The sequence below is a fragment of the Lutra lutra genome, chromosome 11 (assembly GCF_902655055.1).
Source record: "Lutra lutra chromosome 11, mLutLut1.2, whole genome shotgun sequence".
NCBI classification, from domain to species: domain Eukaryota; kingdom Metazoa; phylum Chordata; class Mammalia; order Carnivora; family Mustelidae; genus Lutra; species Lutra lutra.
The window spans coordinates 67189674-67212787 of NC_062288.1; the positions used below are offsets into that span (position 1 = coordinate 67189674).

Genomic DNA, 23114 nt, shown 5'->3' on the forward strand with positions numbered 1-23114 from the left:
ATGATTGAATCATCAAACATATTACCTATTCCACCCAAATCTGCAAATTCACTAATTATGCTTTCTATTTCTATTTCTTTTTTTTTTTAATTTAAAATTCAGATAGTTAACATATAATGCATATTGATTTCTGGAGTAGAACTCCGTGGTTCATCACTTACATACAACACCCAGTGCTCATCATAACAAGCGCCCTCCTTAATACCCATCACCCATCTATCCCATCCCTCACTCACCTTCCTCCATTGACCTCCATCATCTCCCCCAGTTTGTTTTCTTATCAAGGGTCTCTTATGGCTTGTTTCCCTCTCCTCTTTTTTTCCTTTTCCCCCTTCCCATATGTTCCTCTCTTTTCTTTCTTAAATTCCACAGAGTAAATGAGATCATATATTTGGTTTTTTCTGACTTATTTCACTTAGCATAATACTCTAACTTTATCCATGTTGTTCCAAATGGCAAGATTTCATTCTTTTTGATGGCTGAGGAGTATTCCATTGTATATATACCACATCTTTTTTTTTTAATATATATTTTTTAAGATTTTATTTATTTATTTGACAGAGAGAGAGATCACAAGTAGGCAGAGAGGCAGGCAGAGAGAGAGGAGGAAGCAGACTCCCTGCTGAACAGAGAGCCCGATGCGGGGCTCGATCCCAGGACCCTGAGATCATGACCTGAGCTGAAGGCAGAGGCTTAACCCACTGAGCCACCCAGGCGCCCCTATATACCACATCTTTATTCATTCATCTGTTGATGCACATTTGGACTCTCTCCATAGTTGGGCTATTGTTGATAATGCTGCTATGAACACTGGGGTGCATGTATCCCTTCAAATCTGTACCTGTGTATCCTTTGGGTAAATACCTAGTAGCGTGATTGTTGGATCACAGGGTAATTCTATTTTTAACACTTTGAAGAACCTCCATACTATTCTCCAGAGCGGCTGTACCAGTTTGCATTCCCACTGTCAAGAGGGTTCCCCTTTCTCCTCATCCTCACCAACATCTCTTGTCTCTTGTGTTATAAAATGAAAAAATAAGAAGAATAAAAGAAATATAGAATCAAGTAAAAAGGGAGCTCAATCCTATTTCCCCTAGAGCTGAAGCTTTGCAGCACACTATGATAATAAACTTGGTGGGAGCTAGTTGTTTATGCTGGTCTGCTGCGGGAGTGTCCGCTGCACTGATTCTCAGGCTGACCTGTCTCCGTGGAAACACCTCTCCAGGGCTCAGTGGGGTGAGGCTTGGTGGCCAGGGCTCTGGCCTCCACTAGGTGGCGCTGTTTTTGCTCCCTGAACGCTTATCAACGCGGATGTGCGGGATGAATATGGCGGCGCCCTGCTCTCCAGCCTCGGAGCTGAAAGTTCACACCCCCTACTCTTCTGTGAGCCCTCAAAGAAAAGCAAACAGTCACCCTATTTGTGTCCCCCGTGTATGCTAGAACCCTGCATTCACTCTGCCTGTGTCCAAGCCTTTTTATTTCTGGCATGTGACTGCATTTCAAAACCAAATTTTGGGGTCGCCCACCCCTCAAACCACACTGTTCCCCTGGGAGAGATTCTCCCCACGCTTGCCTGCCCCTCCCAGGAAAGGGGTCCCCAGGCCGACGGGGGGTCCACACTTTATAGCGGGAAGCCTGCAAGAAGTCCCGCCGCTCTCTCGGGCCTCTGGCTTCTATGCCTGGGAACCCAGGCGCCCCTTGGTGCCACGCATTCTTCCTGAAACCCAGGGGATCGTCAGACTACCTTGTCACTCCTGGGATTCTGTCCCTCTTCGCCACCTACGCCCCTTTAGTCCAGGCTCATCTGCCACCATAAGGAACTTAAAAGTTCAGATTTTGCGTTCAGAGGCTTCTAATACTTAGCAGTAGCTCGCCCAACCAGACTCCCTCTCCGCCCCCTTTTCCACAGCTCAGTCTCCCCCGGTGAATTTCCGCACTTCCTACCTCCCAAAAGGTGGTCGCTTTTCTACCGGGACACTTGCAGTCCATCCCCCGATGGACTTCTTGGGTGTTCAGAATAACTTGATAACTATCTAGCTGTGTTTGGGGGGTAAGAGGAGCTCCGGAATCTCTTACTCCTCCGCCATCTTAACTCCTCCCCCCACAACTTGTTGAAATCATCAGGTGTTTTTTTTTTTTCTTTTTCTTCTTCTTCTTCTTCTTCTTCTTTTTTTTTTTTTTTTTTTTTGGAGGATGGGTAAATGATTTAATTGAGATCCTCTTCAAATCCATGGGTGTTCCCAGATTATTTTCCCAGTTAGGGTTTTAAGATCAGTTGTCTTCTCAGCCTAAACAAAGCTCTGTGTTGGTAGGGCTCTGGGTGCCTCTGGGAATGTGCAGGCGGTTAAACTAACATAAATCACTGAAAATTATCCATTTTTTCATTATTTTGACCTTCTTGGTACTTAAGGCAATGAACCCCAGTTGGTGGGCAAATCCTTATAAATGTAACACATGAAACAAAAATTAGCCATTCTATGTTTTATTCCATAAATGTCTACGGCAATCTCATCCTGCCATGATGGAAAATGAACATTGGGGAGCACAAATATACTAGAGTGGTTTTTGTGTGTGTGTGTGTTTGTTTTAATTTCTATTAATCTCATAAAAATACCAACTCACGTAAACACCTCAATTACTTTCTCCTCCCTAAGCAGTTGTAGGGTATAAACTCACTCATGATGACTCAAGAATCAAACGAAGAAGCAGACCCACAGCTGCATGACCCTTTCTGTACTTACCTGGCAGGTAGCTGCAGAGTCTCTCCATCGAGGCCTCCACCGTGGAGTTGTGAACTTGAGCAAGCTGTTCAATCACGGAAACTACCACCACGCAGGCTGCAAGGCGGGAGGGGGCAGAAGAAAACGTCAGCAGTGTGGTAAAGAAAACAGTGTTGGAGGGCCAGAGGAAAGGAAGGGATATGTGTGTGTCCTTAGGAACACCAGCCTCCCCACACAACACAGAACATTTGTTTGCTAAGCCTTTTAAAATCTGCCGTGTGCATAGAGGCACTGTGAGTTGTAATGAGGTGTGAAGTGTGCTAAGATGGTGTGTTTGAGGACCAGAAAGACTGGTTGTCGGTTCAGTTTTGCCACTTGGAAGCTATGTGACTTTGGGGAGCTAACGGAATCTTTGTTTATTTCTATTTTGATCACATGGGAGAAAGACATGACATTTAAGGGAATAGTGCAGAAATAAACCAGCCAGCACAGAGTAGAAGCTCAGTAGACATTGGCTTCTTTCCCTTCTCCTTTTCTTCCTTTTTGCAGTAGATGGCTTCATGGTGACTAGGATCATTCCCACCCCATACATGCTCAGCTGTGATCCAGGGTCAGTTTTTTAATTTTAGAAAAGTGGTGGAAATTGCTCAGCATTTGGAGTCAGAAGATCTGGTATTGAGTCTTGCCCTTGAATCTTGGACTCCGCATCCTGGCTTTCTAAGACTCGGTCTCCTCACTGCAAAGAAGGTAATAAGTTTTCTACAGGGCTGCTGTAATGATTAAGGGAGATAACAGTGCAACTGAATGTGCCTTTGAAATCATAGCACTATTGTAAAATATCATTTTACCTCCCAGCTATAAAGCACTCTGCTTGAAAGCATGTACCAATATAATAAGTGTCTAGAAGGAACCTCAGATTAAATTAAAAATATATTCCTTCAGCTATCTTGATATATAAATGTGTAGGCCCAGAAGTACTAGGCTGACACCTCTTAGAAGGTTCTATTACCAGCCTTGATCTCCTGAATGCCTGTGGAAGCCCAATCCTCCTTTTTCCAAAGGGAGGGGACTCTTTCTTCTATACACAAAGGGTTGGTTGGCCAAAGATCAGTAAGTCTGTGCGAGGAAATTGGTAGGCCTTCTTGAGATAACAGCAGTGGCATTTATTAGCCGAGGTTGGTTTCTAAGGAGGCAAAAGAAGGCTTATATCCCAAATGAAGAAGTTCCAGGGTGCCTGGCCCAGTAGTAAGCTCGTTATTATCCATATGCTCAAGGAGCTGGGAACCCAAATTCACATGGAGTGTCATTAAAACCAGATTTCTACAAGGACCCATTGAGGGAAGGTGGCTGATAACAGATGAGATAGTTCAACCAAACATTTCTAGACAGATAAAACTGGACAAAGCTGGACTCCCCTAATCTGAGATAGCATGATCTTAAAAACCAGTCTTACAGTTCTGAGAGCACTGGCACGTTTATCAATGTCAACTATCAAGGTTAATTAGATGTGCTTTTAACCTAATCCATGCATTAAGAGTCTTATTACACCCAGTGAATTCAGTAGCTAATACTTATTAGCACTTTATAGTCTAAAAAGCATTTCCATATATATTTTATTTTAAAAACATTTCAAAAATACAGATTCAATGTAATCTCAGTTTAGCAAACAAAAAATAGAGAATACTGTAAATAAGATAAACATCCTTTAAATCACCCAGAGATAGACCAATTTCATTTTTATTTTAAATATATAAATATATTTAACATATGTGAATATATTCAGCATTTATAATATGCTTTTAAGCCTTAATATATGTCTCTGCCAATCACCTCTTAAGTTAGGTAGAGCCAAATAAATTTTAATAGCTGCAACTGAAAAACAATTATAAATAATTACATTGCAGCGTGGAAAGGGGATACAGTGAGGTATAGTTAAAAAGCGAGAGGCCTTGAATTAAAGAATAAACTTGGGTTCCAATACTGGATCAGTCCGTTATAAATAGTGCAACTTGGCACAAGTTACCTACTCTTCTAGAACTTCTTTTCTAAGATTTTAGAGTTGGATTTTAAGTTCCTTGAGGGTGGGAATGGGGTCTTAACTCTGACTTTGAGTGCCTGATGCAGGGTCTGGTTTGGAGTCAGGGGACAGCGAGGTTTTCTGACTTCAAGCAAGCTGATTGAGAAGCACAGAAGGAACATTTCAGTTGCCAGTTGCCAGGGGTCTCCGTAGGAAAAGCTGAATGGGTGCACTCGAAGCTGTGTTCTGACTCAGTCATGATCCCCAACAACATTGCTTATAACTGTTTTGTCTTGTTGGAGGGCAGAGGGCATGGCGGTACTTCTCATTCTGGTTGAAACAACCGGAGCCATCAGCTGAGTCATACGGCAGATTCTACAGCAAACAGTCATGGCGTGCAAGACTCAGAAGGCGGGGGGTGGGGGCATCTGGGGGGCTCAGTTAGTTGAGCGTCTGACTCTTGGCTTTGGTTGAGCCAAAGGTCATGATCTCAGGGTCGTGAGCTCGAGCTCCGAGTCAGGCTCCACGCTCAGTATGGAGTCTGCCTGGGAGTCTCTTTCTCCCTCTCCCCCTCCCCTCACTTATGCGTACATGCATGCACTCTCTCTCTCAAATAAATAAACAAATCTTTAAAAACAAACAAAGGAGGTGGTGGAGATTGGGTTGAAATCTTGCATCGTAGTCACTTCATCTGCCATGTCATCAATGAGCAGCTTCACCCAAAGTGGACTTGAAATACAAGTATGCCTTTGTTTTAATCCAGGGCTTGGAAGGATCAATGCAAAGCGAATTGCGAATCGCGCTGCCCAAAACCAACCTGCTTCTTTATACTTATAGATATGGGTTTTTCTTTTATGCAGAGGAATCCCATCAAGGACTCATGACTTTGGAGGCTCCTTAGCACAGCTTGCTAAAATTGGAAATCATTAGATAAAAAGGAGAAAAAAAAAAGCTGCCTCTGAAGATCAGGAGGATCTTGCCATTACCCTCACTCTGCCTGGTGAAGAGTTACGATCAAAAGAGATCTGCAGAAAAGGGGGTAATAGGTTTGAAATATGTAAACGCCCAGGTTGGGCTCTGCTTTGATTTGAGTTCTGCCCACTTGGACATCCTCTCCCATTTCCAGCGGGGCTCGACTCCCCTTCCAGCTGGATTGTTAATTTAGGGTCTGCAGTGAAGTGTGTTCTGAATCCTTCAGTTGGCGAGAATAGAGAAATTGACTTTGCTGTAGTTTCTAATAAGAGGTTCCCCGGGCTTGACAAGCTAAAGAATGTTTTCCTTGGGAGAGATGCATGAGCAGAGTAATTTCTCCCATTACAGACCATTCTCTGGCTGCTAATAAAAGGCTGGTTCCGCTCAAGTGAGTTTGTTCAAGCTACTGTTCATTTAGGAAGTAACGAGAGCCGGTGAGAGCTGTGCATTTAGCTCAGTGGTCACCATTTGAAACCTCACATATGGCAAATCTCTTCTCACATGGCATCTGAGACTAAGGAGGGTAATCGAAACAGACACTCCTGATACTGTGCGAGAAGATGAGAACGGGCCCAAATGAGAACACCTGCCAAAGGGATCTGCTTCTGGACACATACTGGAGGTAGGTTGCATACTATACCCAGAATCCTTTTGAAATGAAACAGGAGTCTTGCAACTCTAATTATAATCATATCCATGCTGGCTGGAAATGCAGGCACTGTGGAGAGCAGGCTAAAAGATTTCCCACTTGTCCGAAGTCCACACTTCATGGAAAAGCCTGGAAAGCACTTGGCACTTGTCAGATCCAGGGTCAGCATGACTTTACTACCTTTTTGACCCTAAGTGGAGGCATAAATAATTCGTCACATGGCTAGTGTGTGCCCTACATATTGTTTTTTTTTTTAAGATTTTATTTATTTATCTGAGAGAGTGAGAGAGAGAGAAAGAGAGCATGAGTGGGGCGAGAGGCAGAGAGAGAAGCGGACTCTCCGCAGAGCAGGGAACTTCCATCCCTGAACTGCGGATCATGAGCTGAGTTGAAGGCAGACACTTAGCCAACTGAGCCACCCAGGTGTCCCTGCCCTACAGTTTTTGAAGTGTTTTGCATATATCATCATTTCATTCAAACTTCACAACAACTCCTAGATGTAGGAATTATTGCTCTCATTTTACTAGTGGACAGAGGCTTGAAGAGGTTAGCATACCTTGCCAAGTAACCAGCTGGGACTGGAACAGAGTATGCATTGTGTTCCTTCTAGATGGAGGCACTGTGTTGGGCTCCTAGTACATGCTGGAAACAAACTGACAGAGTTCCCGTCCTCTTAGAGATTATACTCTGTTAGAGAATAGTGATCGTAAACAAGTAAACAAACACAGAATTATAAATAATTTTAGGTGCTAAAAAGAAAAAGAACAGGGTGAATTAGCAGAGGGTAATGAGGATGCGGGTGTTATAAACCTTAGCTAGGGCCAATAGAGAAGGCTTCTTTGTAGAATACACACACACACACACACACACACACACACACACACACACAAAATGACTAATGTAATAGAAAGGATCATGAGGAGCTGGGACAAGTTTTGTAAGAGGTGGGGCTGCTCATGGCCACTTCATGGCATAAAACTAGGAAAGCCAGAACCCAGTGGTGAAAAATGAGGTTCAGGGAAAGGAAGGGGCCCGGTTCAAGGGATCTGTAGATTGCAAAAGAGCCAGGGATTTTTCCAGAGAGCAATGGGGAGCTCTGGCTGGGTTTTGTTTGAATGGGCTGCTGCTATCTGATCTATGTCTTTCAATTATCATGCTGACTGTCATGGGGAGGAAGGGCCTTAGGGGACAAAGGTGGGAGCAGAGAGATGAAGTAGGAGGCCATTTTGATCCTGAAGAGAGATGATGGTGCATCACAGAGAGTAACAGGTGGCAGGGGAGACAGAGGAAACGGACAGATTTGGGATCTACTGTGGAGGTTCATCTGATACAATTTATTAATGAAGTGATGTATGAAGGAAAGAAGTGGGAGGAAAAGTGAGAATCAAAACTGACTCCTTTGTTCCTGGTTTGGGCCCAGGGAGGGGCAGAGCACAGGTCTGGGAGCCATGCCACACCTCAGTCCCTGAATTCCTGTTGGACCCACTTGACTTTGTACATCCCACCTGCCCCCACAGTGCCCATCAATTCTGTTCCCCTCAGATTTCCCTGCTTGGGTGGGAGCAGAGGACATGGCTTTACATGTTTACATTATTTCTCATATTGGTGAAAAGAAAGGGAAATAAGAAAGAAAGGCATGAAAATGATCACTTGCAATTATCCTACTCTCAGTCTAGTTTCCCTAAGCTATTAGTTACTAAGCCAGAGATGGTGGCACATCACCCAGGGAGGGAGAGACGGGCAGGGAAGAAAAGAGAATGGAAGAGAGGGAAGAGAAGTGAGAAGCTATGTACCAGGAGAGAGTAGAAGAACGTGGGGTGTCAGACAGACCTGGGCTCACATCCTGCTTCTATGACTTACGAGCTGATGTATTTTGGTAGGACGGTTAATCTTTCTGAACCCAGATTTTGGCACCCACCGAATGGGATAATAACACCCATTTGCACAGTACACTAAACATAGCTGCCACTATTTTGCACTTCTTCCCACGAAGAGGGGTGACCTACTTCCCAGTCTTCCGAATGAACCTGGCCTTGTAACTTGCTTTGATCAGTGGAGGAAATGACAGCATGTCGGGTTTGAATCCAGACCTTCAGAGGCCTTGCAGCTTCCACTTTTGCCCTCTTAGAACTGTCTAGCCGTGAGCTGGAGCCAGCCTGCTGGAGAGGCCACAGGAAGGGAAATCAAGGTGCCCCAGCCAACAGCTGGCCAACTACTAGATTTGTGAACAAGGCCATTCTAGAAGATGCAGCTCCCGTCATCTCCCTGTCTACCACCTGAATACAGCAGCAGGAGTGAGTTGAGGGGATACAAGTGGGAGGACCCCCCAGCTGTGCCCACCCCAAATTGCCAGCCTACAGAACTGTAAGCTAATGAACGACTGTTGTAGAAGTGTGGAGTGGTTTGCAAACTTAGCACAGGCTATCCGACACACCGGGCAAAAGCATTGTGAGGTTTAAGCAATCCAGCACATAAAAATGCATAGTTTCTATTCCAGCTGCTGAGACCATAGGGCAAAGACATATTCTCTGTGAATATTTTTTTAAAATAGAAACTCAGAGGGGCGCCTGGGTGGCTTAGTGGGTTAAAGCCTCTGCCTTCGGCTTAGGTCATGATCCCAGGGTCCTGGGATTGAGCCCTGCATTGGGCTGTCTGCTTCAGCAGGGAGACTGCCTCCCTCCTGCCTGCCTCTATGCCTACTTGTGCTCTCTATCAAATAAAAAAAAAATCTTTAAAATAGAAACTCAGAAAACTTCTTTGAAAAACATATTGCAGTTTCAATAGCGTTTTCACTTTTCTATGGCCGAATTTTGCTTTAATTGCCAATAGCTAGTATTTTCACTCCATCTGGGCAGATCAGGCTCTGTGGTCTAAACTGACCATCACCTACAACTCCATCTTCATGAGAAAGTGCTCAGTGAGTTCCAAACTTCTAACATTCACAAGAACATTGGCAACAAGAGAGAGCCATTTCCTGGTGAGAGGCTGAGCACACTCAAAGCTGAGCAGAGTGCAAGCAATGGTGAAGAGAAGAAATAAGCAAACAGTGTGGAGAGATGCAGGATGGTGGGCTTGGCTACTTTAGAAATACATAAAAAGCTAATAATCAAGAAATGAGAGTACAGACACAGGAGCCATCCCATCTTGTTATTAACTCAGTGCATACTTATGAGCACCTGCTATGTGCTCAGAGGCTTAGGATACAAACGTGAATAAGAGAAATCACGGACCAGGAGGGCAGTCCGATGACTAGAAAGACAGTCTAGTCCTGGCAGCCTGTAAGCACTACAGTTCAGGGACCTGTTAATGTTTTGGAAGCACAGAGGAGGAAGAAACGCACTCTGCCTTGAGGAACTGGGGACAGTTTCCTGAAGAAGTTGAATGTTGGGAAATGGGGGGACCTCATTCAACAGAAAAAGGCAGGAAAGTGTTTCAAGGAGAGAGGTTGTAGCCTTTATAAAGCCTTGGATGTGAGAAAGAGAAGAATTGGGCGTCCCCAGGCTCCATGGGAAAGACGGAGTGAGAGAGATAGGAAGAGATCCCATCTTGAGGTGCCTTGAAGGGCACACTGCAGTGCATGGGCTCTTAATGCTCTAGAATCTAGAGTATACAACCAGTGGTGTCAAATATTTTGCTTTGTATCCCCCCAAAGGAAATTTGAAAAACTATGTACCCCTTCCATATTTTAATGGATGTTAAAATATTATTAATGGATATTAATTTACATAGTTGCAAAGAGTATAATTCTAGGCAGACTATAAATATTATAGTGGAAATCATACATTAATCTCTATGTATCCAAAGGAATCTAAATACTATAGCAATTTATACCTACTCACAACCACTGGAAAAAAATATAAGCTCAAACTCTTCTTTCACAGTGAGAAATTTATGTTGATAATCCCTCTCCTTGAATTCATATTTCAATAAAAAGTTGACTTCCTTGAATTTTTCTTCCACTATAGAATTTTATCCCAATGTAATATATTTTTATGGTTGAAAGTATTTTATTGATCACACTGTTATACCTCTTAACACTAAAAATATGAATAAAACTTAAATGAAAATTTTAGTTTTCCTATGAATATAACTCTAAGTATTAAAAAAAATTCTTCTGGATAGAGTTTTCATTATTAGTAAAATTAACTTTTCTACACAATATGTATTGCCAATTTGATAAACAATTCCTAAATAACAAAAGTAAAATTTTACTGGAATTGTACTTCTTAATGAGATGATTGGTCTTTTTGATTAGTACTTATATCTGTTGAAGAATGGCAAGAGTCCATATCATGTCTGTTCCTATTTTTCATTATTAAAGAGGTAGGTGCTGAGAAAACATGTTTACTTAAGTAAATGGAAATGGAAGGACTTTTGATAGAGTGATGTCCCTCAATTCTGTTACTTCTTCTGAGTTAAATGTCAAAAATCTTAAAGTGATCTATCATTGGAAGTTATTCCAAATGATCCATCACCTGACAACTCCATTAACTACCCCTTCAGTTGTGTTGAAAGCAAAGAACTAGAAACCACCTGACTTTCAAAAACAGTTGTTATCTAATCAATGGAGTCTTTCTTTTTCGCATTTTCTGGGAAGTTATATTAAAATAAGAAAAAAGTTTTAGTAAGACTCTCCTTTTAATTATACCCATTGCAATTCACCTAGAGAGACCTTGTTAGAACTTAATATACTCAGAAAGAATTGGGAAGTTGAAATATTGTTCGTTTCAATATACTTTTGCCAACATAATATTTTAAGTATAATCTTTTATCTTAATGCATACTTCATATATATCTTTGTTGAAGTTGGAGCTGCAGATTTAGTTCATCATGTTATGAGACATGTCCTCTGTGTAATCCAAAATGGCAAAGTCAGACCTTATCATTAATGCCATGAACTAATCAGATTATCTTTCAGAAAACATATGGCTTCATTTTTCCTTTCACTTCTGTGTTTGAATTCTAAAATAGATACTTAGAGATAGAAGATAGATGAATAGAAAAATAGAGGGATGAAAGGGTGAGTGGGTGGGCAGGTGAGTAGATGGATGAATGAGTGGAAAGAAGGATAGACTGATAATGGATGGAGGGATAGATGGGAAGATAGATGATGTCTGGATAGATAGAAATAATAGATCATCTTTGACCATGCCCAACAGTTTTTATATACAAACCTACTTTTTAACTTGAAAAATTTCCACCTGCTAAAAAAGACTTACAACTACAAAAGTTTTTACAAATGTTTTGTTGAAAAAAAAAAAACAGTGTTTGATTTTAGATTTTCTTAGCCATCCAGATTTAGAAATCAAACAGTAAAATAAGATCCAAACCCCATAAATACATACCTAGACAATTTTTAAAGGGAATATAACAAAATATCAATAGCGTTCATCTGGATTTGGGGCTTACAGTTGATTTTATTCTTTTTTTAGGTGATTTTATTTATTTTTTTGAGAGAGAGCATGAGAAGAGGAAGGGACAGAGGGACAAATAGACTCCCTGCTGAGCACAGAGCTGGACACAGGGCTTGACGCAGGGCTGGATCCCAGGACACTAAGATCATGACCTGAGCTGAAGTCAGATGTTGAACCAACTGAGCCATCCATGCACCCCACAGCTGATTTTATTATTTGAAAATCTTCTTCAGTATTTTCTAAACTATCCCTGAAAGCCACATACTCCTCTACAATTACAAAAACAACAAATTGTATTTTATCAAATAATTTCTCATTGAATAAGCTTTTTAATCGTTGCCCTTTACCCTATTAAGCTCTAGGAAAACATGAAATGACATTTTCTAGAATACCTTCAGCTCTCTGCTGGGTGTTTTTGCACACTGTGTCTCAGTTAATCCTCTTCCTCATGGGACTGTTACTTTTTATGGATTGTTACATTTTTTTTTCAAAGATTTTATTTATTTATTTGACAGACAGAGATCACAGTAGGCAGAGAGGCAGGTAGAGAGAGAGAGGAGGAAGCAGGCTCCCCGCTGAGCAGAGAGCCCGACGGGGGACTCGATCCCAGGACCCTGAGATCATGACCTGAGCCGAAGGCAGAGGCTTAACCCACTGAGCCACCCAGGCGCCCGGATTGTTACATTTTAACGATGAGAAATATGAGGCTCAGAGAAGTTAAAGGACATATCTAAGGCCTTTTACACAAGCAGGAATTGCACTGTTAACTGGCTAAATCATTCTAATCCAGACCAGTTGAACCTTGAAATCTATAGGCTTCTAAGTGTCACACTGAATATATTAAAATATGGGATATTGAAAGTGAACACTGTCAATAACATTTATTAAAATAATCATTGCTATATTGTAATCTATATGATTTGTACATGCTTTCCCACAGTATTCCTTTCACTTTCTAATGACATTTCCTGGAGAGCAAAAATGTTTAAATTTAATAAATTTGTAAATTTATTATTTTTATTATGTATAACATATATATTTATATATAACTTATATATGTTTATATATAACTTATGTATTTATTATATATAGAATTTTTATATAGCCCTTTTGATGTCATACTTAAGAATCTTTAAATCCAAAGTCACATAGATTTTCTTCTACATTTTCTAGAAGTTTCATAGTCTTAGCTCTTATCTTGAGACCTAAGATCTATTTTGAGATAATTGTGTGTGATTTTGAAATCAGATATATCACTTCTCAGGAAATCAGATATATCACTTCTCCAACAGTGGTTTTCTAAATTTTTGGCTATTCTGGTTTCTTTGTGTTTTCATTAAATTTTAGGATCAGTTTGCCAATCTTTACCAAAAAAAGACATTAGGATTTTGATTGGCAGTGTGTCTAGTGTATAGGTCAGTTTGGGGAGTACTGCTATCTTAACACCACTGTCTTCCAATCCATTACCATGATGCTGCTCTCCATTTCTGTAAAGCACACTTTCATTTCTCTCAGCAATGGTTTTTAGTTTTCAGTGTTGGATTCCTTTTGTTAAATTTATTCCTACATATTTTTTGGTATATTGCGAGTGGAATTTTTTTCCTCAGTTTCAATTCTTGAAAATTTGTTGTTAATATAAACAAATATAATTGGTTTTTGTATTACTCTTAAATCCTGCAATCTTATTAAACTTTCCTACTCAATATAGTCATTTTATTTAGATACCTCAGGATTTTCTATTCAGGATCATGCTGTCTGAAAATAAAGACAGTCTTACCCATTCCTTTCCAATTTTCAGACTTCTATTATTTTTATTTCTTTATTAAACTGATTGGAATTTTCAATAAAAATTGAACGTGGTGAGAGTGGACATCCTTCCTATGTTCCTGATCTTAGGACAAAAGCATTCAGTCTTTTATCATTAAGTATGAAGCTGGCAGTAGGGTTCTCAAAGATGCCCTTTATCAGGTTAAGAAAGTTCCTTTTTATAATTTATTGAGTGTTTCTGACATGGATAGGTGATAAATTTTGTCAAATCATGTTTCTCTTTCTTTTGGGGATGTTAATGTAGTTACGGCCTCTACTAATTCAGTATATTCCATTAACTGATTTTCAGATGTTAATATCATCGTACATATCTAGGATAAATCCCAGTTGGTCATGGGTATAATTCTTTTTATATGTTGCTGGATTCAGTTTGTCAATATTTTGTCAAAGATTTTTGTCAATTTTGGATTTTTCTTGTAGCATAAATATTTAAAGTTTTAAATTTTCCTCTAAGCACCAGTATAGCTACATTCCATAAAATTTGGTATATTGTATTTTCTTTTAAGCCAAACTATTTTCTAATTTCTCTGATTTCCTCTTTTATCTATTTTTTTAAAATTTGTGCACATTGTTTTTTTTCCAGATTTCTTTTTGTTGTTGATTCTTAATTTAATTGGATAAATGTTTGTATGATTTCAGATTTTAAAAATGGATTGATACTTGTCTTATTGTCTAGTATATGGTCCATAGAGGACAATGTGCCATGTATAGTTAAAAAATAATGTGTGTTTTTCTGTAGTTGAATGGAATGTTCTATAGATGTTAGTTGAGTCAAGTTAGTTGTTAAGTGTTGTTCAGGTCTTCTATATCCTTACTGACTTTTTGTCCCCTTGTTCTATCAGTTACAGAGGGAGGAACATTGCATTTTCAACTGTATTGTTGAACTATCTGCTTTTCTTTTGAATTTTTTAATTAAATTTTTAAATTTTTGTTTTTTGGGGCTCTGTTATTAAGTATATGCACATTTACAATTATTACTTCTTTCTTGATATATTGATCTGTTTATCATTATGGAAGATACCACTCTCTTTGTCTTAGGATTATTTCCCTTTTCTTTTTTTTTCTTTTTAAGAGATTGAGACCGTGAGCAGGGGAGGGACAGAGGATGAGGGAGAGAAAGAATCCGAAGCAGGCTCCACTTAGTACGGAGCCTGATGTAGGGCTTGATCCCATGACCCTGAGATCATGACCTGAGCTGAAATCAAGAGTTGGACACCCCATTGACTGAGCCACCCAGGCACTCCAGGATTGTTTCATATCTTAAAGTATATTTTGTCTGATAATGTTTTATTTACTCCAACTATCCTACTTTCAACCTATTTGTCTTTTTTTTTTTTTTTTAAAGATTTTATTTATTTGTCAGAGAGAGAGGAGAGCAAGCGAGCACAGGCAGACAGAATGGCAGGCAGAAGCAGAGGGAGAAGTAGGCTTCCCACCAAGCAAGGAGCCCGATGTGGGACTCGATCCCAGGACGCTGGGATCATGACCTGAGCCGAAGGCAGCTGCTTAACCAACTGAGCCACCCAGGCGTCCCTCAACCTATTTGTCTTTGAATCTAAAGTGCGTTTCTAGGAGACAGAATGTAGTGGGGTCTTGTCTTGTTTATCTCTTTGATAGTCTTGTGTTTTGATTGGCAGGGGCAGGTCATCCACATACGTGGAAACTAATAAACAGCTGTGCAAATAGATGGACATATCATAACTTTAGAGGGATTTTACTTGTAACGTTCTTTTCTTTCCTCTTTCCCGTAGTACATTTGATCTATGATCGAGTTTCACCCTCCTCCCCAAAATTTATTCATCGTCTTCCTGAAGAAAAGCATACTGTTAACTTGAGTTCTTTCAGTTTTGCTCACTTTGTGACCTTTCCCCAAATTTGCGGCTCGCTCTGTCTCTAGACTGCCTTTGTGGTCTTCCTCTTCAGAGTTGTGAGCCCAGAACAATCCAGGAAAAAAACGTAGACGGAGTGAAAGTTGAGGTGATCAGAAACCTACCATTTGTGCTAAGGTTGGAGTTAAATTCTAGAATCTGAAAATAAAAGTAGGGGAATTAAAGAGAGGAGAAGGTGTGAAAAGTGGGGGACAAAATACAGGGGGCTTCAGCGGGGAGCGAGGAGGTGACCTGTTAGAGCAGCTCGGTCTGCAGGACCTAGGAAGGTGGACGTGAGCTGCAGGCCCCAAGAGTGACTTGACTGTGTTGCTGAGACAAGCCCCGGAGCTACACCAGCCAGGAGACCCCACATGGGAGGTGTCAGGACTGGGGACAGAGGCGTGCCTTCAGAGGCTGAGAACTTAAATGGCAGAGGGGTACATAAACCCGCTCTCAGAACTGAGACCAACCCACAGAGAAGAAAGAAGAGAACCCTGGTAGAGGAGGGGGAGGGCGACTAAATGTAAACACAGAAGGGGTAACATGAAGAGTTTTGTTAGCAGCAGCAGTGGTGGCTTAGCAACAAGTGTTAAGTTACAGAGAAAAAGGGAAAATGAAATTTCTGTATATAAGATTGTGATCATAAATTTTCAAACTTTTTGCCAGCTCTGTCTAAATCTTCCCTATTTTAGTCAGTGACCCTGTCATCTTACCACTCACCACTTTCTCATCATTCAAACTAAAAAGTCATCTCTTACCACTCTGTGTGGGATGCTGGGGGTGGGGGTGGGGAGACGGGGGTTAATGGACTCTGAAGATGTTCTGTATATTTAACCAAACATGGATGAGAGGGAAGAAAGGTGGTGTCTTTTTTGGTTTTGTTTTGTTTTGTTTTTTAACCTTTTGGAAGGTTTCCTGAGCACCACATGGTGCTTTATAAAATAAAAATTAAAAAACCCTCAAAACTCAATGAATGAATTTAAAATGTCAATGATTTAGAAACATAAAGATTACTTTGCCCCTAAATCACCCATGTAGAGAAATGATGTTTTGCAGAAATGAACATGGCCTATTATTGATTCCATAACATTTGGAAAGTGGCAGGAAGGAGCACTGCTTATTCAAGCGCATTAGAAACAGCATTTGCTTAGTGATCAAATGAGAGGTACAGTTCCGTGCCAACAAATCATGGTAAATTGGGAGGGGGCCACTGGGGCTTTGCACAGCTTGATTCTGCAATATGTTTAATATGTTTAAGCCCATGCCCTCCACTTCTGCCGGTGGTCTCTACTGCAAAGGCTACTTCTGGGACTGATGCTGAAGGTTTTTGTTTACATAGGGATATTGGCTTAATCTCTCAGTCACATCTGTGGTGGTTTCTTTTAGAGTTACCTCTCCAGTCACAGCACTCCCCACTTCTGTGAGAGCAGTCTTCTCACCCCACAAACACATCTGTGCAGTAGGCTCTCCTCATTGCCACCTGCCCCTTACTTAGTGGCCTAAAACTTGGCCCAGATTCTTGGTTTAACAGCAAGGAAAGTCCATCTCTGTGTGTGTGCTGAGAGATGGTAGGCAAACACTGGACTGTGGGAGCCCATAATCGGCCAAAGGTCCTAGAGCAATAAAACCAGCTGGTCTGTGGGGTCAGAGATGGAAGCAGTACCAAAAGGCCAGGGAAAACTCCCTGGGGCCCTGGCAGCCACCATTTTTGGGATCCTGGCTCATTGTTTTTAGAAAAATGGAGTGAGCTCTGTTTGTATGACTTTTGGTTCCAAAATTCATGCTTGGGATTCTCATAAGAAAACTCCTTCCGTTTTCTTTTTTGCTTACCCTAGCTTAACTCAAGTTAATTCCTGCTACTTACAACCACAGGAGTGATGATTGGGGTTGCCAAAACCCAATGTCTAGGAAACAAGGGGATGGGCACATGACAATAGGAAAACAATAGTTAAAACAATAATTTTTTTAAAATATGGGATTAGATAGGACACAAAAAGCACAACAGGCAAAAGAAAAAAAATAAACTGGACTTTATCAAAATGTAAAACTTTTGCACTTCCAAGGATACCATCAAGAAAGTGAAGAAACCCCTACAAAATGGGGGGAAATATTTACAAATCATATATTTGATAAGGTATATATATCTAGATGATATAAATAACTTTTACAATTCAACAACAAAAAGGCAGTAACCCAATTTAAAAACGGGCAGATGAGGGGCACCTGGGTGGCTCATTCAGTTAAGCATCTGACTTTGAATTTCAGCTTGGGGTATGATCTCAGGGTCTTGGGATCGAGCCCTTGTGTCGGGCTCCAGCTCTGTGCTCAGCATCGAGTCTGCTAGAGATTCTCTCTCCCTCTCCCTCTGCCCTTCCCCTTATTTGTGCTCTCTAAATAAATAAATAAAATCTTAAAAATAGAAGGGTAAATGACTTGAATAGACATTTTGTCGAAGGATATATGCAAATGGTCAATAAGCATGTGGAAAGATGTTCAACATCATCATTATTTTGGGAAATTCACATCAAAACTAGAAGGAGGTATCCCTCCATATCCTCTAGGATGACTATAATAAGAGAGATGGGTAATAACAAGGGATTGGGGAGGTTATGGGGAATTCGTACCCTCTTGTTCATGAGTGTAGAGATGTAAAACAGTGCTGCAGCTCTAGAAAACAGTCTGGCAGATCCTCAAAACGTTAAACATTGAGTTACCATATGACCTGGAAATTCCACTTCTGGGCATATACCCAAAAGGAAAGAAAACAAACGTCCACATAAAACCCTTGTACATGGATATGTGTAGCAGAATTATTCAGAATAGCTAAGAACTGGAAACAACCCACATGTCCATCAACAATGACTAGATAAATAATGTGAGGCATATCCAGACAATGCAATATTATTCATTCATAAGAAGAAAGGAAGTTGGTGCATGTTACAGCACGGATGAACCTTGAAAACCTTATGCTAAGTCAAAGAAGCCGATGACAAAAGGCCATGCATCTTTCCATTCCATTTATAGGAAGTGTTCATTAGAGACATAAGGGAGACTAGTGATTTTCAAGGGCTGAAGGGACAAGGAGATAGGGAGTGACTGCTAATAAATATTGGGTTTCTCTTTAGCTTGATAAAAGTGCTTGAATTAAATATTGATGATCAAGACACAGTTTATGAATATACTAAATAAACATTATACTTTAAAAGGGTAAACTATCGTATGTGAATTATATCTCGATAAAGCTAGAAAATAAAATTTTATTTAAAAAAATGTGGGGAAGAAATACTGTGTCCCAACCTAATCACTTAGAAAAAAAAAAAACAAACATAATCACACTTGCAGTAACATCTAAGACAAGTTTTTAACTGGCTGTGGAAACTTGGCCAAGTTGCTTGTTTCTCTGAGTCTCAATTGTTTCTCCTGCCCAGTGGAAATAATGATGATTTATAAACCATAAGGTCATTCTAATGATTAAATGTCCATATAAATCTCTTGGAAGAATGTTAATTACACAATATGTGCTCAATAAATGTTAGCAGTCTCATAGTTATTAACTTACAAATGTAATTGCTATGGCTGAAGAGCCCTTCCTTCCCCACGCACCACTCCGATTAGCCCAGATGCAACTCAGAGAAAAGATAGGGGGCAGCATCGAGAAATGGCCAGGAAGCTGCAAGAATGGCTGCAGACCAGCAGCAAAAAAATTTCATGAGTAAGAAACAATTACGATCACTAAAAGTGCGTCTTCATCAAAATGGATGGAACCCAATTAATTCAATTGAACTGCATGAAAAATAGGAAAGCGGAACTACTTCCATGTGTTGAGAAGGTGACTCTAAATATTTTATTAAGAGCTTATAAATCGGGGCGCCTGGGTGGCTCAGTGGGTTGAGCCGCTGCCTTCGGCTCAGGTCATGATCTCAGGGTCCTGGGATCGAGCCCCGCATCGGGCTCTCCACTCAGCGGAGAACCTGCTTCCTCCTCTCTCTCTGCCTGCCTCTCTGCCTGCTTGTGATCTCTCTCTGTCAAATAAATAAATTAAAAAAAAAAAAAAGAGCTTATAAATCAAGGCCAGTGTATACCTTTATGAACAAGGGAAAATTTTATTTTGGAATGGTGATTAGGATATTGACAGCAGCTAACAAAGATGATTCCCTACCACTCAGTTGGGTGATCAGAAATCCTACTGGCTGACCAACTTTTCTCAAGGTTGCCCAGCACCTTTAAACAGAGAGGTAATGACAATGGAATCTTTGAGACCCCTGCAGCTTCCGTCTTCAACACTTGGGTGGAAACACTTCTAGAATTCTAACACTTTACCCTACTCCTCTTATATTTTCACCCAGTTTATATTTCACCTTCCTCTGGCGACTTTATGAATATGATGAGGTTCTTCCGGTTGGCAGTTATCTGCTTTGAAGTGTCTTGCCTTCGCTCTGTGCTTCTGGGCTTTCTGCTGGCCCTCCCAAGAACGCTGTGGTTTATAGGGTTCCTGGGAAGGTGGGTATCACCATGTGCACTAAGTGCCCAGTTTGTCTTTCATCTTAAACACCGTAATCTTTACAGTCCAGATTCTCATTTTTTTTTTTCTAAACTGGGTAGTGAATTCCTGAGGACAGAGACATTTTAAAAATTATTGGTATTCACCTTTGTGTCACTAACTCAGAGCACAGGGCCTGGCATGTGGTGGCCACTCAATGACCAGGTGGGGGGTGGACACGAGGAAGGTGCATTTGTGCCAGTGGACTTGAAGTCATATTGTCCTGCTTTTCATCAGAAAGGAGTAGAAGACTAGCCAGTATCCCTTCTCTTCTCCTGCCTCCTCCATGATGCTCCTCCTCTTACTACCAGCTTCCCTCACTGCTTCCTAAGACATGTCCCACATTGGCCCTGTAAACAAGAGCACCCCCAGATTCCCTTTAAGGAGATCTACCCTCCCCTTGTTGCTGGGACTGTTGGTGTTAAGGGCTCACACCAAGTGCCTCTGAAGGCATTGCCTCCACCCAAGGGAGCTCCCCATGGGGTTGGTTCCTATTCAGTGACTGCTCAGTGTGGCAGTTCCAGAGTCTAGACCCACCTCAGACCACTCTGAAGAGCCATTTTGGCTCCAGAGTTCTCTGTGGGATTGACAGAGGGTGTGTGTGTGTGTGTGTGTGTGTGTGTGTGTGTGTGTGTGTGTGCATCTACAGCCCAGCCCATATTTTCCTCCTAACTACTCCTGCTGCTTCACCCTTCCTGGTGGTGATTTCCCCAAGAACACACCTCGATGAGACACCTGGATGGGTCAGTGGGTTAAGCTTCTGCCTTCGGCTCAGGTCATAATCTCAGGGTCCTGGGATCGAGCCCCACATCGGGCTCTCTGCTCAACAGGGAGCCTGCTTCTTCCTCTCTCTCTGCCTGCTTTTCTGCCTACTTGTGATCTCTGTCTGTCAAATAAATAAATAAATAAATAAATAAATAAATAAATAAAATCAATCTATAAAAAAAAAAAAAAAGAACACACCTCGATAAACTCCCCTGTGTAAAAATGTCTGAGCCTGTTTCTCCAAGGAGCCATCCAGACAGTGAGCCCTCCAGCTGGGACGGCCGGCACGCCCTGGCTCAGCACAGTGACAAGTCAATGTTGATTGCATGACCGACTCTTCTTGCCCTTGCCTTTCTTCTTACTATGAGGACAGGTCAACAACTCCAGGCAGGGTTAGCCAGAAGTTGTGAACTGGGAAAAGGGGTGTTAAAGCATCATCAATCCTAGCCAGCAACAGACTTCCTGAGCTCTGGGGGCCATATTTGCATAGGAAACCAAAGGAACCCCCATGGCTAAAGAGGAGGGCCACAAATTCCTCAACACTCCCCATGGAAAGGAGGGAACTATGTCCTCTACCCTTGAGTCTGAGGGGAGGGATCAGGACCACCTTCAGCAACAGAAGATGATGCTGAGGTCACAGGCCATTTTCCTTCTACTGTGCAATGCTGCCCACTATCCTTCTGACAGAGGTAAGAATTTTAGGCTCTTCTAAGGGTTGCCCACCCAAGAGAAAAAAAAGTGCCAGTCACCAGCGAGGTGGAGGACTTTCACAACGAATTCAAACTAGCAACTGGGTAGGGTACTTATGTGCAGTCGTGTGAAAGCTCAGTCTCAGGCTCAAAGGTTTTCTCTGTTGGTGAGGCTGCTGGCTCCCGACCTGGAACTCACAGCTAGTGACATCATTAGATAGGTGATTTACTACCCAAGTGGAGTATTTGACCCCATTGTTAAGTCCACTTGAAAAATAGACAAAACCCTTACTTACCTACACAAGTGTGGCCCTTGGAGTGTCCAGTGCTGGGCTGGCTGTCAGAGGCTTGGGAGGCCAATGTGTGAAGGGGCAGGAGTAAGGACAGAGTAGTCGCCAAAAGGATATTCCAGAGGGACTTCATCTCAGGGCCGTGCACTGGAAGAGATCAGCCTGCGTAGAGAGGCCGTCCTCTGAGGGACGCTGAAGCTGGGGTCACAGAAGCTCTTGCTCAAGCGCCCCTTCTCTCCTGTCCTCTCTTGGAAACACTCCCCACCACACACTCCCCACACTCACATAGACACACTTTTCATAAGTGTGAAGGGACTAGAAAAACATACAAAGACCCCCTCGTTCCTCTAGCGAGAGCCAGAGGCCTGCACCCGGTAAGAGCTGCGAAGAGTCTCTGGGAGGCAGGGTTTCTGAGTGAAAAGCTGCAGCTAAAGGACAGACCCAGGTGGCCTCAGCAGCAACAACGTGCCCTTCTGTGCTCGCCAGCTGAAGTCAGTCAGAAGCACGGGGAACCTCAAGGCTTACCGGAATCATCCTGTGGGGTGGTTAGGAGGCCCTTCCCCTTTCGCTTGTGCAAAATGAAACAAAACTAAAACTGAAGGTTTGAAAAAAAACCACAAACACACACCCTTTAGCAATGTGACCAGCAGCGTCTACACATTCTAGAGATCATAATTTGCTCTATTCAGAAGTTATCTAGTTTTGCTCTAAATAATTTTATATGGTGAGATCGAGCTCCTTATTCTGTTGCTGAAGAATATTCTGGTCAAGTCATTCTTTTCCTCAAGCTTTCTCGGGGCCTTCAGTCCAGTACTCAGGGAAAAAGCAATATAGACAGGAATGAGCACTCAGCAAGGCTAGATTTTAAATCTAATGAGAAAAAGGACGTGCTGGAATTAACCTCTTCATATTTACTTGACTGTGTGTGATGCATCTCTTTTCTCCAGAATTTCAAAACACGTTTATATTCCCCACCTGTAGATGATTTGTTTGCTTTTAAGAGACCAATTTTCTGTTTTGAAAATGAGAACCAAATACTGTTTCTCTGGGTTGGGGGGGAATGGAACCAGATCATAGATAGAGAAGAGACATATCATCTAAGTGCTTTGCTTTGAAATAGGATACAGCAAAGTCGTTGCCATTCTCAGGCAAGATAAGGGGATTGGGCCAAAGTCCCACCATCTAGATAAGCCTGGGAGATCCTGCAGTTTTTATTCCCCTTTGTTTAGGCTCTGAGGAAAGCTTATTATAAAATGCGTGAAATATTATGAAAGCTATCAGACTTGGTAGAGAGCTTTCCTTCTCCTCTTCCTGCTCTTACTTAAGAAATAGCAATTAAAATAACGGGCAGAATTTTAGAGTT

General features: G+C 41.6%; 1 protein-coding gene across 4 annotated transcripts in view; it reads right to left on the minus strand.

The window, feature by feature from the left end:
• AOAH (acyloxyacyl hydrolase) overlaps window positions 1-22333 on the minus strand; it is a 163141-nt gene extending 140808 nt beyond the window's left edge. The window contains exons 1-3 of one of the 4 annotated variants that reach the window (XM_047695588.1): window positions 22235-22333; window positions 21758-21913; window positions 2742-2837 (exon numbers count right to left, since the gene is read on the minus strand). In XM_047695588.1, the coding sequence (XP_047551544.1) occupies window positions 2742-2837; window positions 21758-21884 (223 nt within the window). In that variant the 5' untranslated portion in view covers window positions 21885-21913; window positions 22235-22333. Of the gene's footprint in view, window positions 1-2741; window positions 2838-21757 lie in introns of all 4 variants that reach the window. The other 3 variants (XM_047695589.1, XM_047695590.1, XM_047695587.1) reach the window with 3 other exon arrangements.
• Between the last annotated feature and the right edge of the window lie 781 nt (window positions 22334-23114).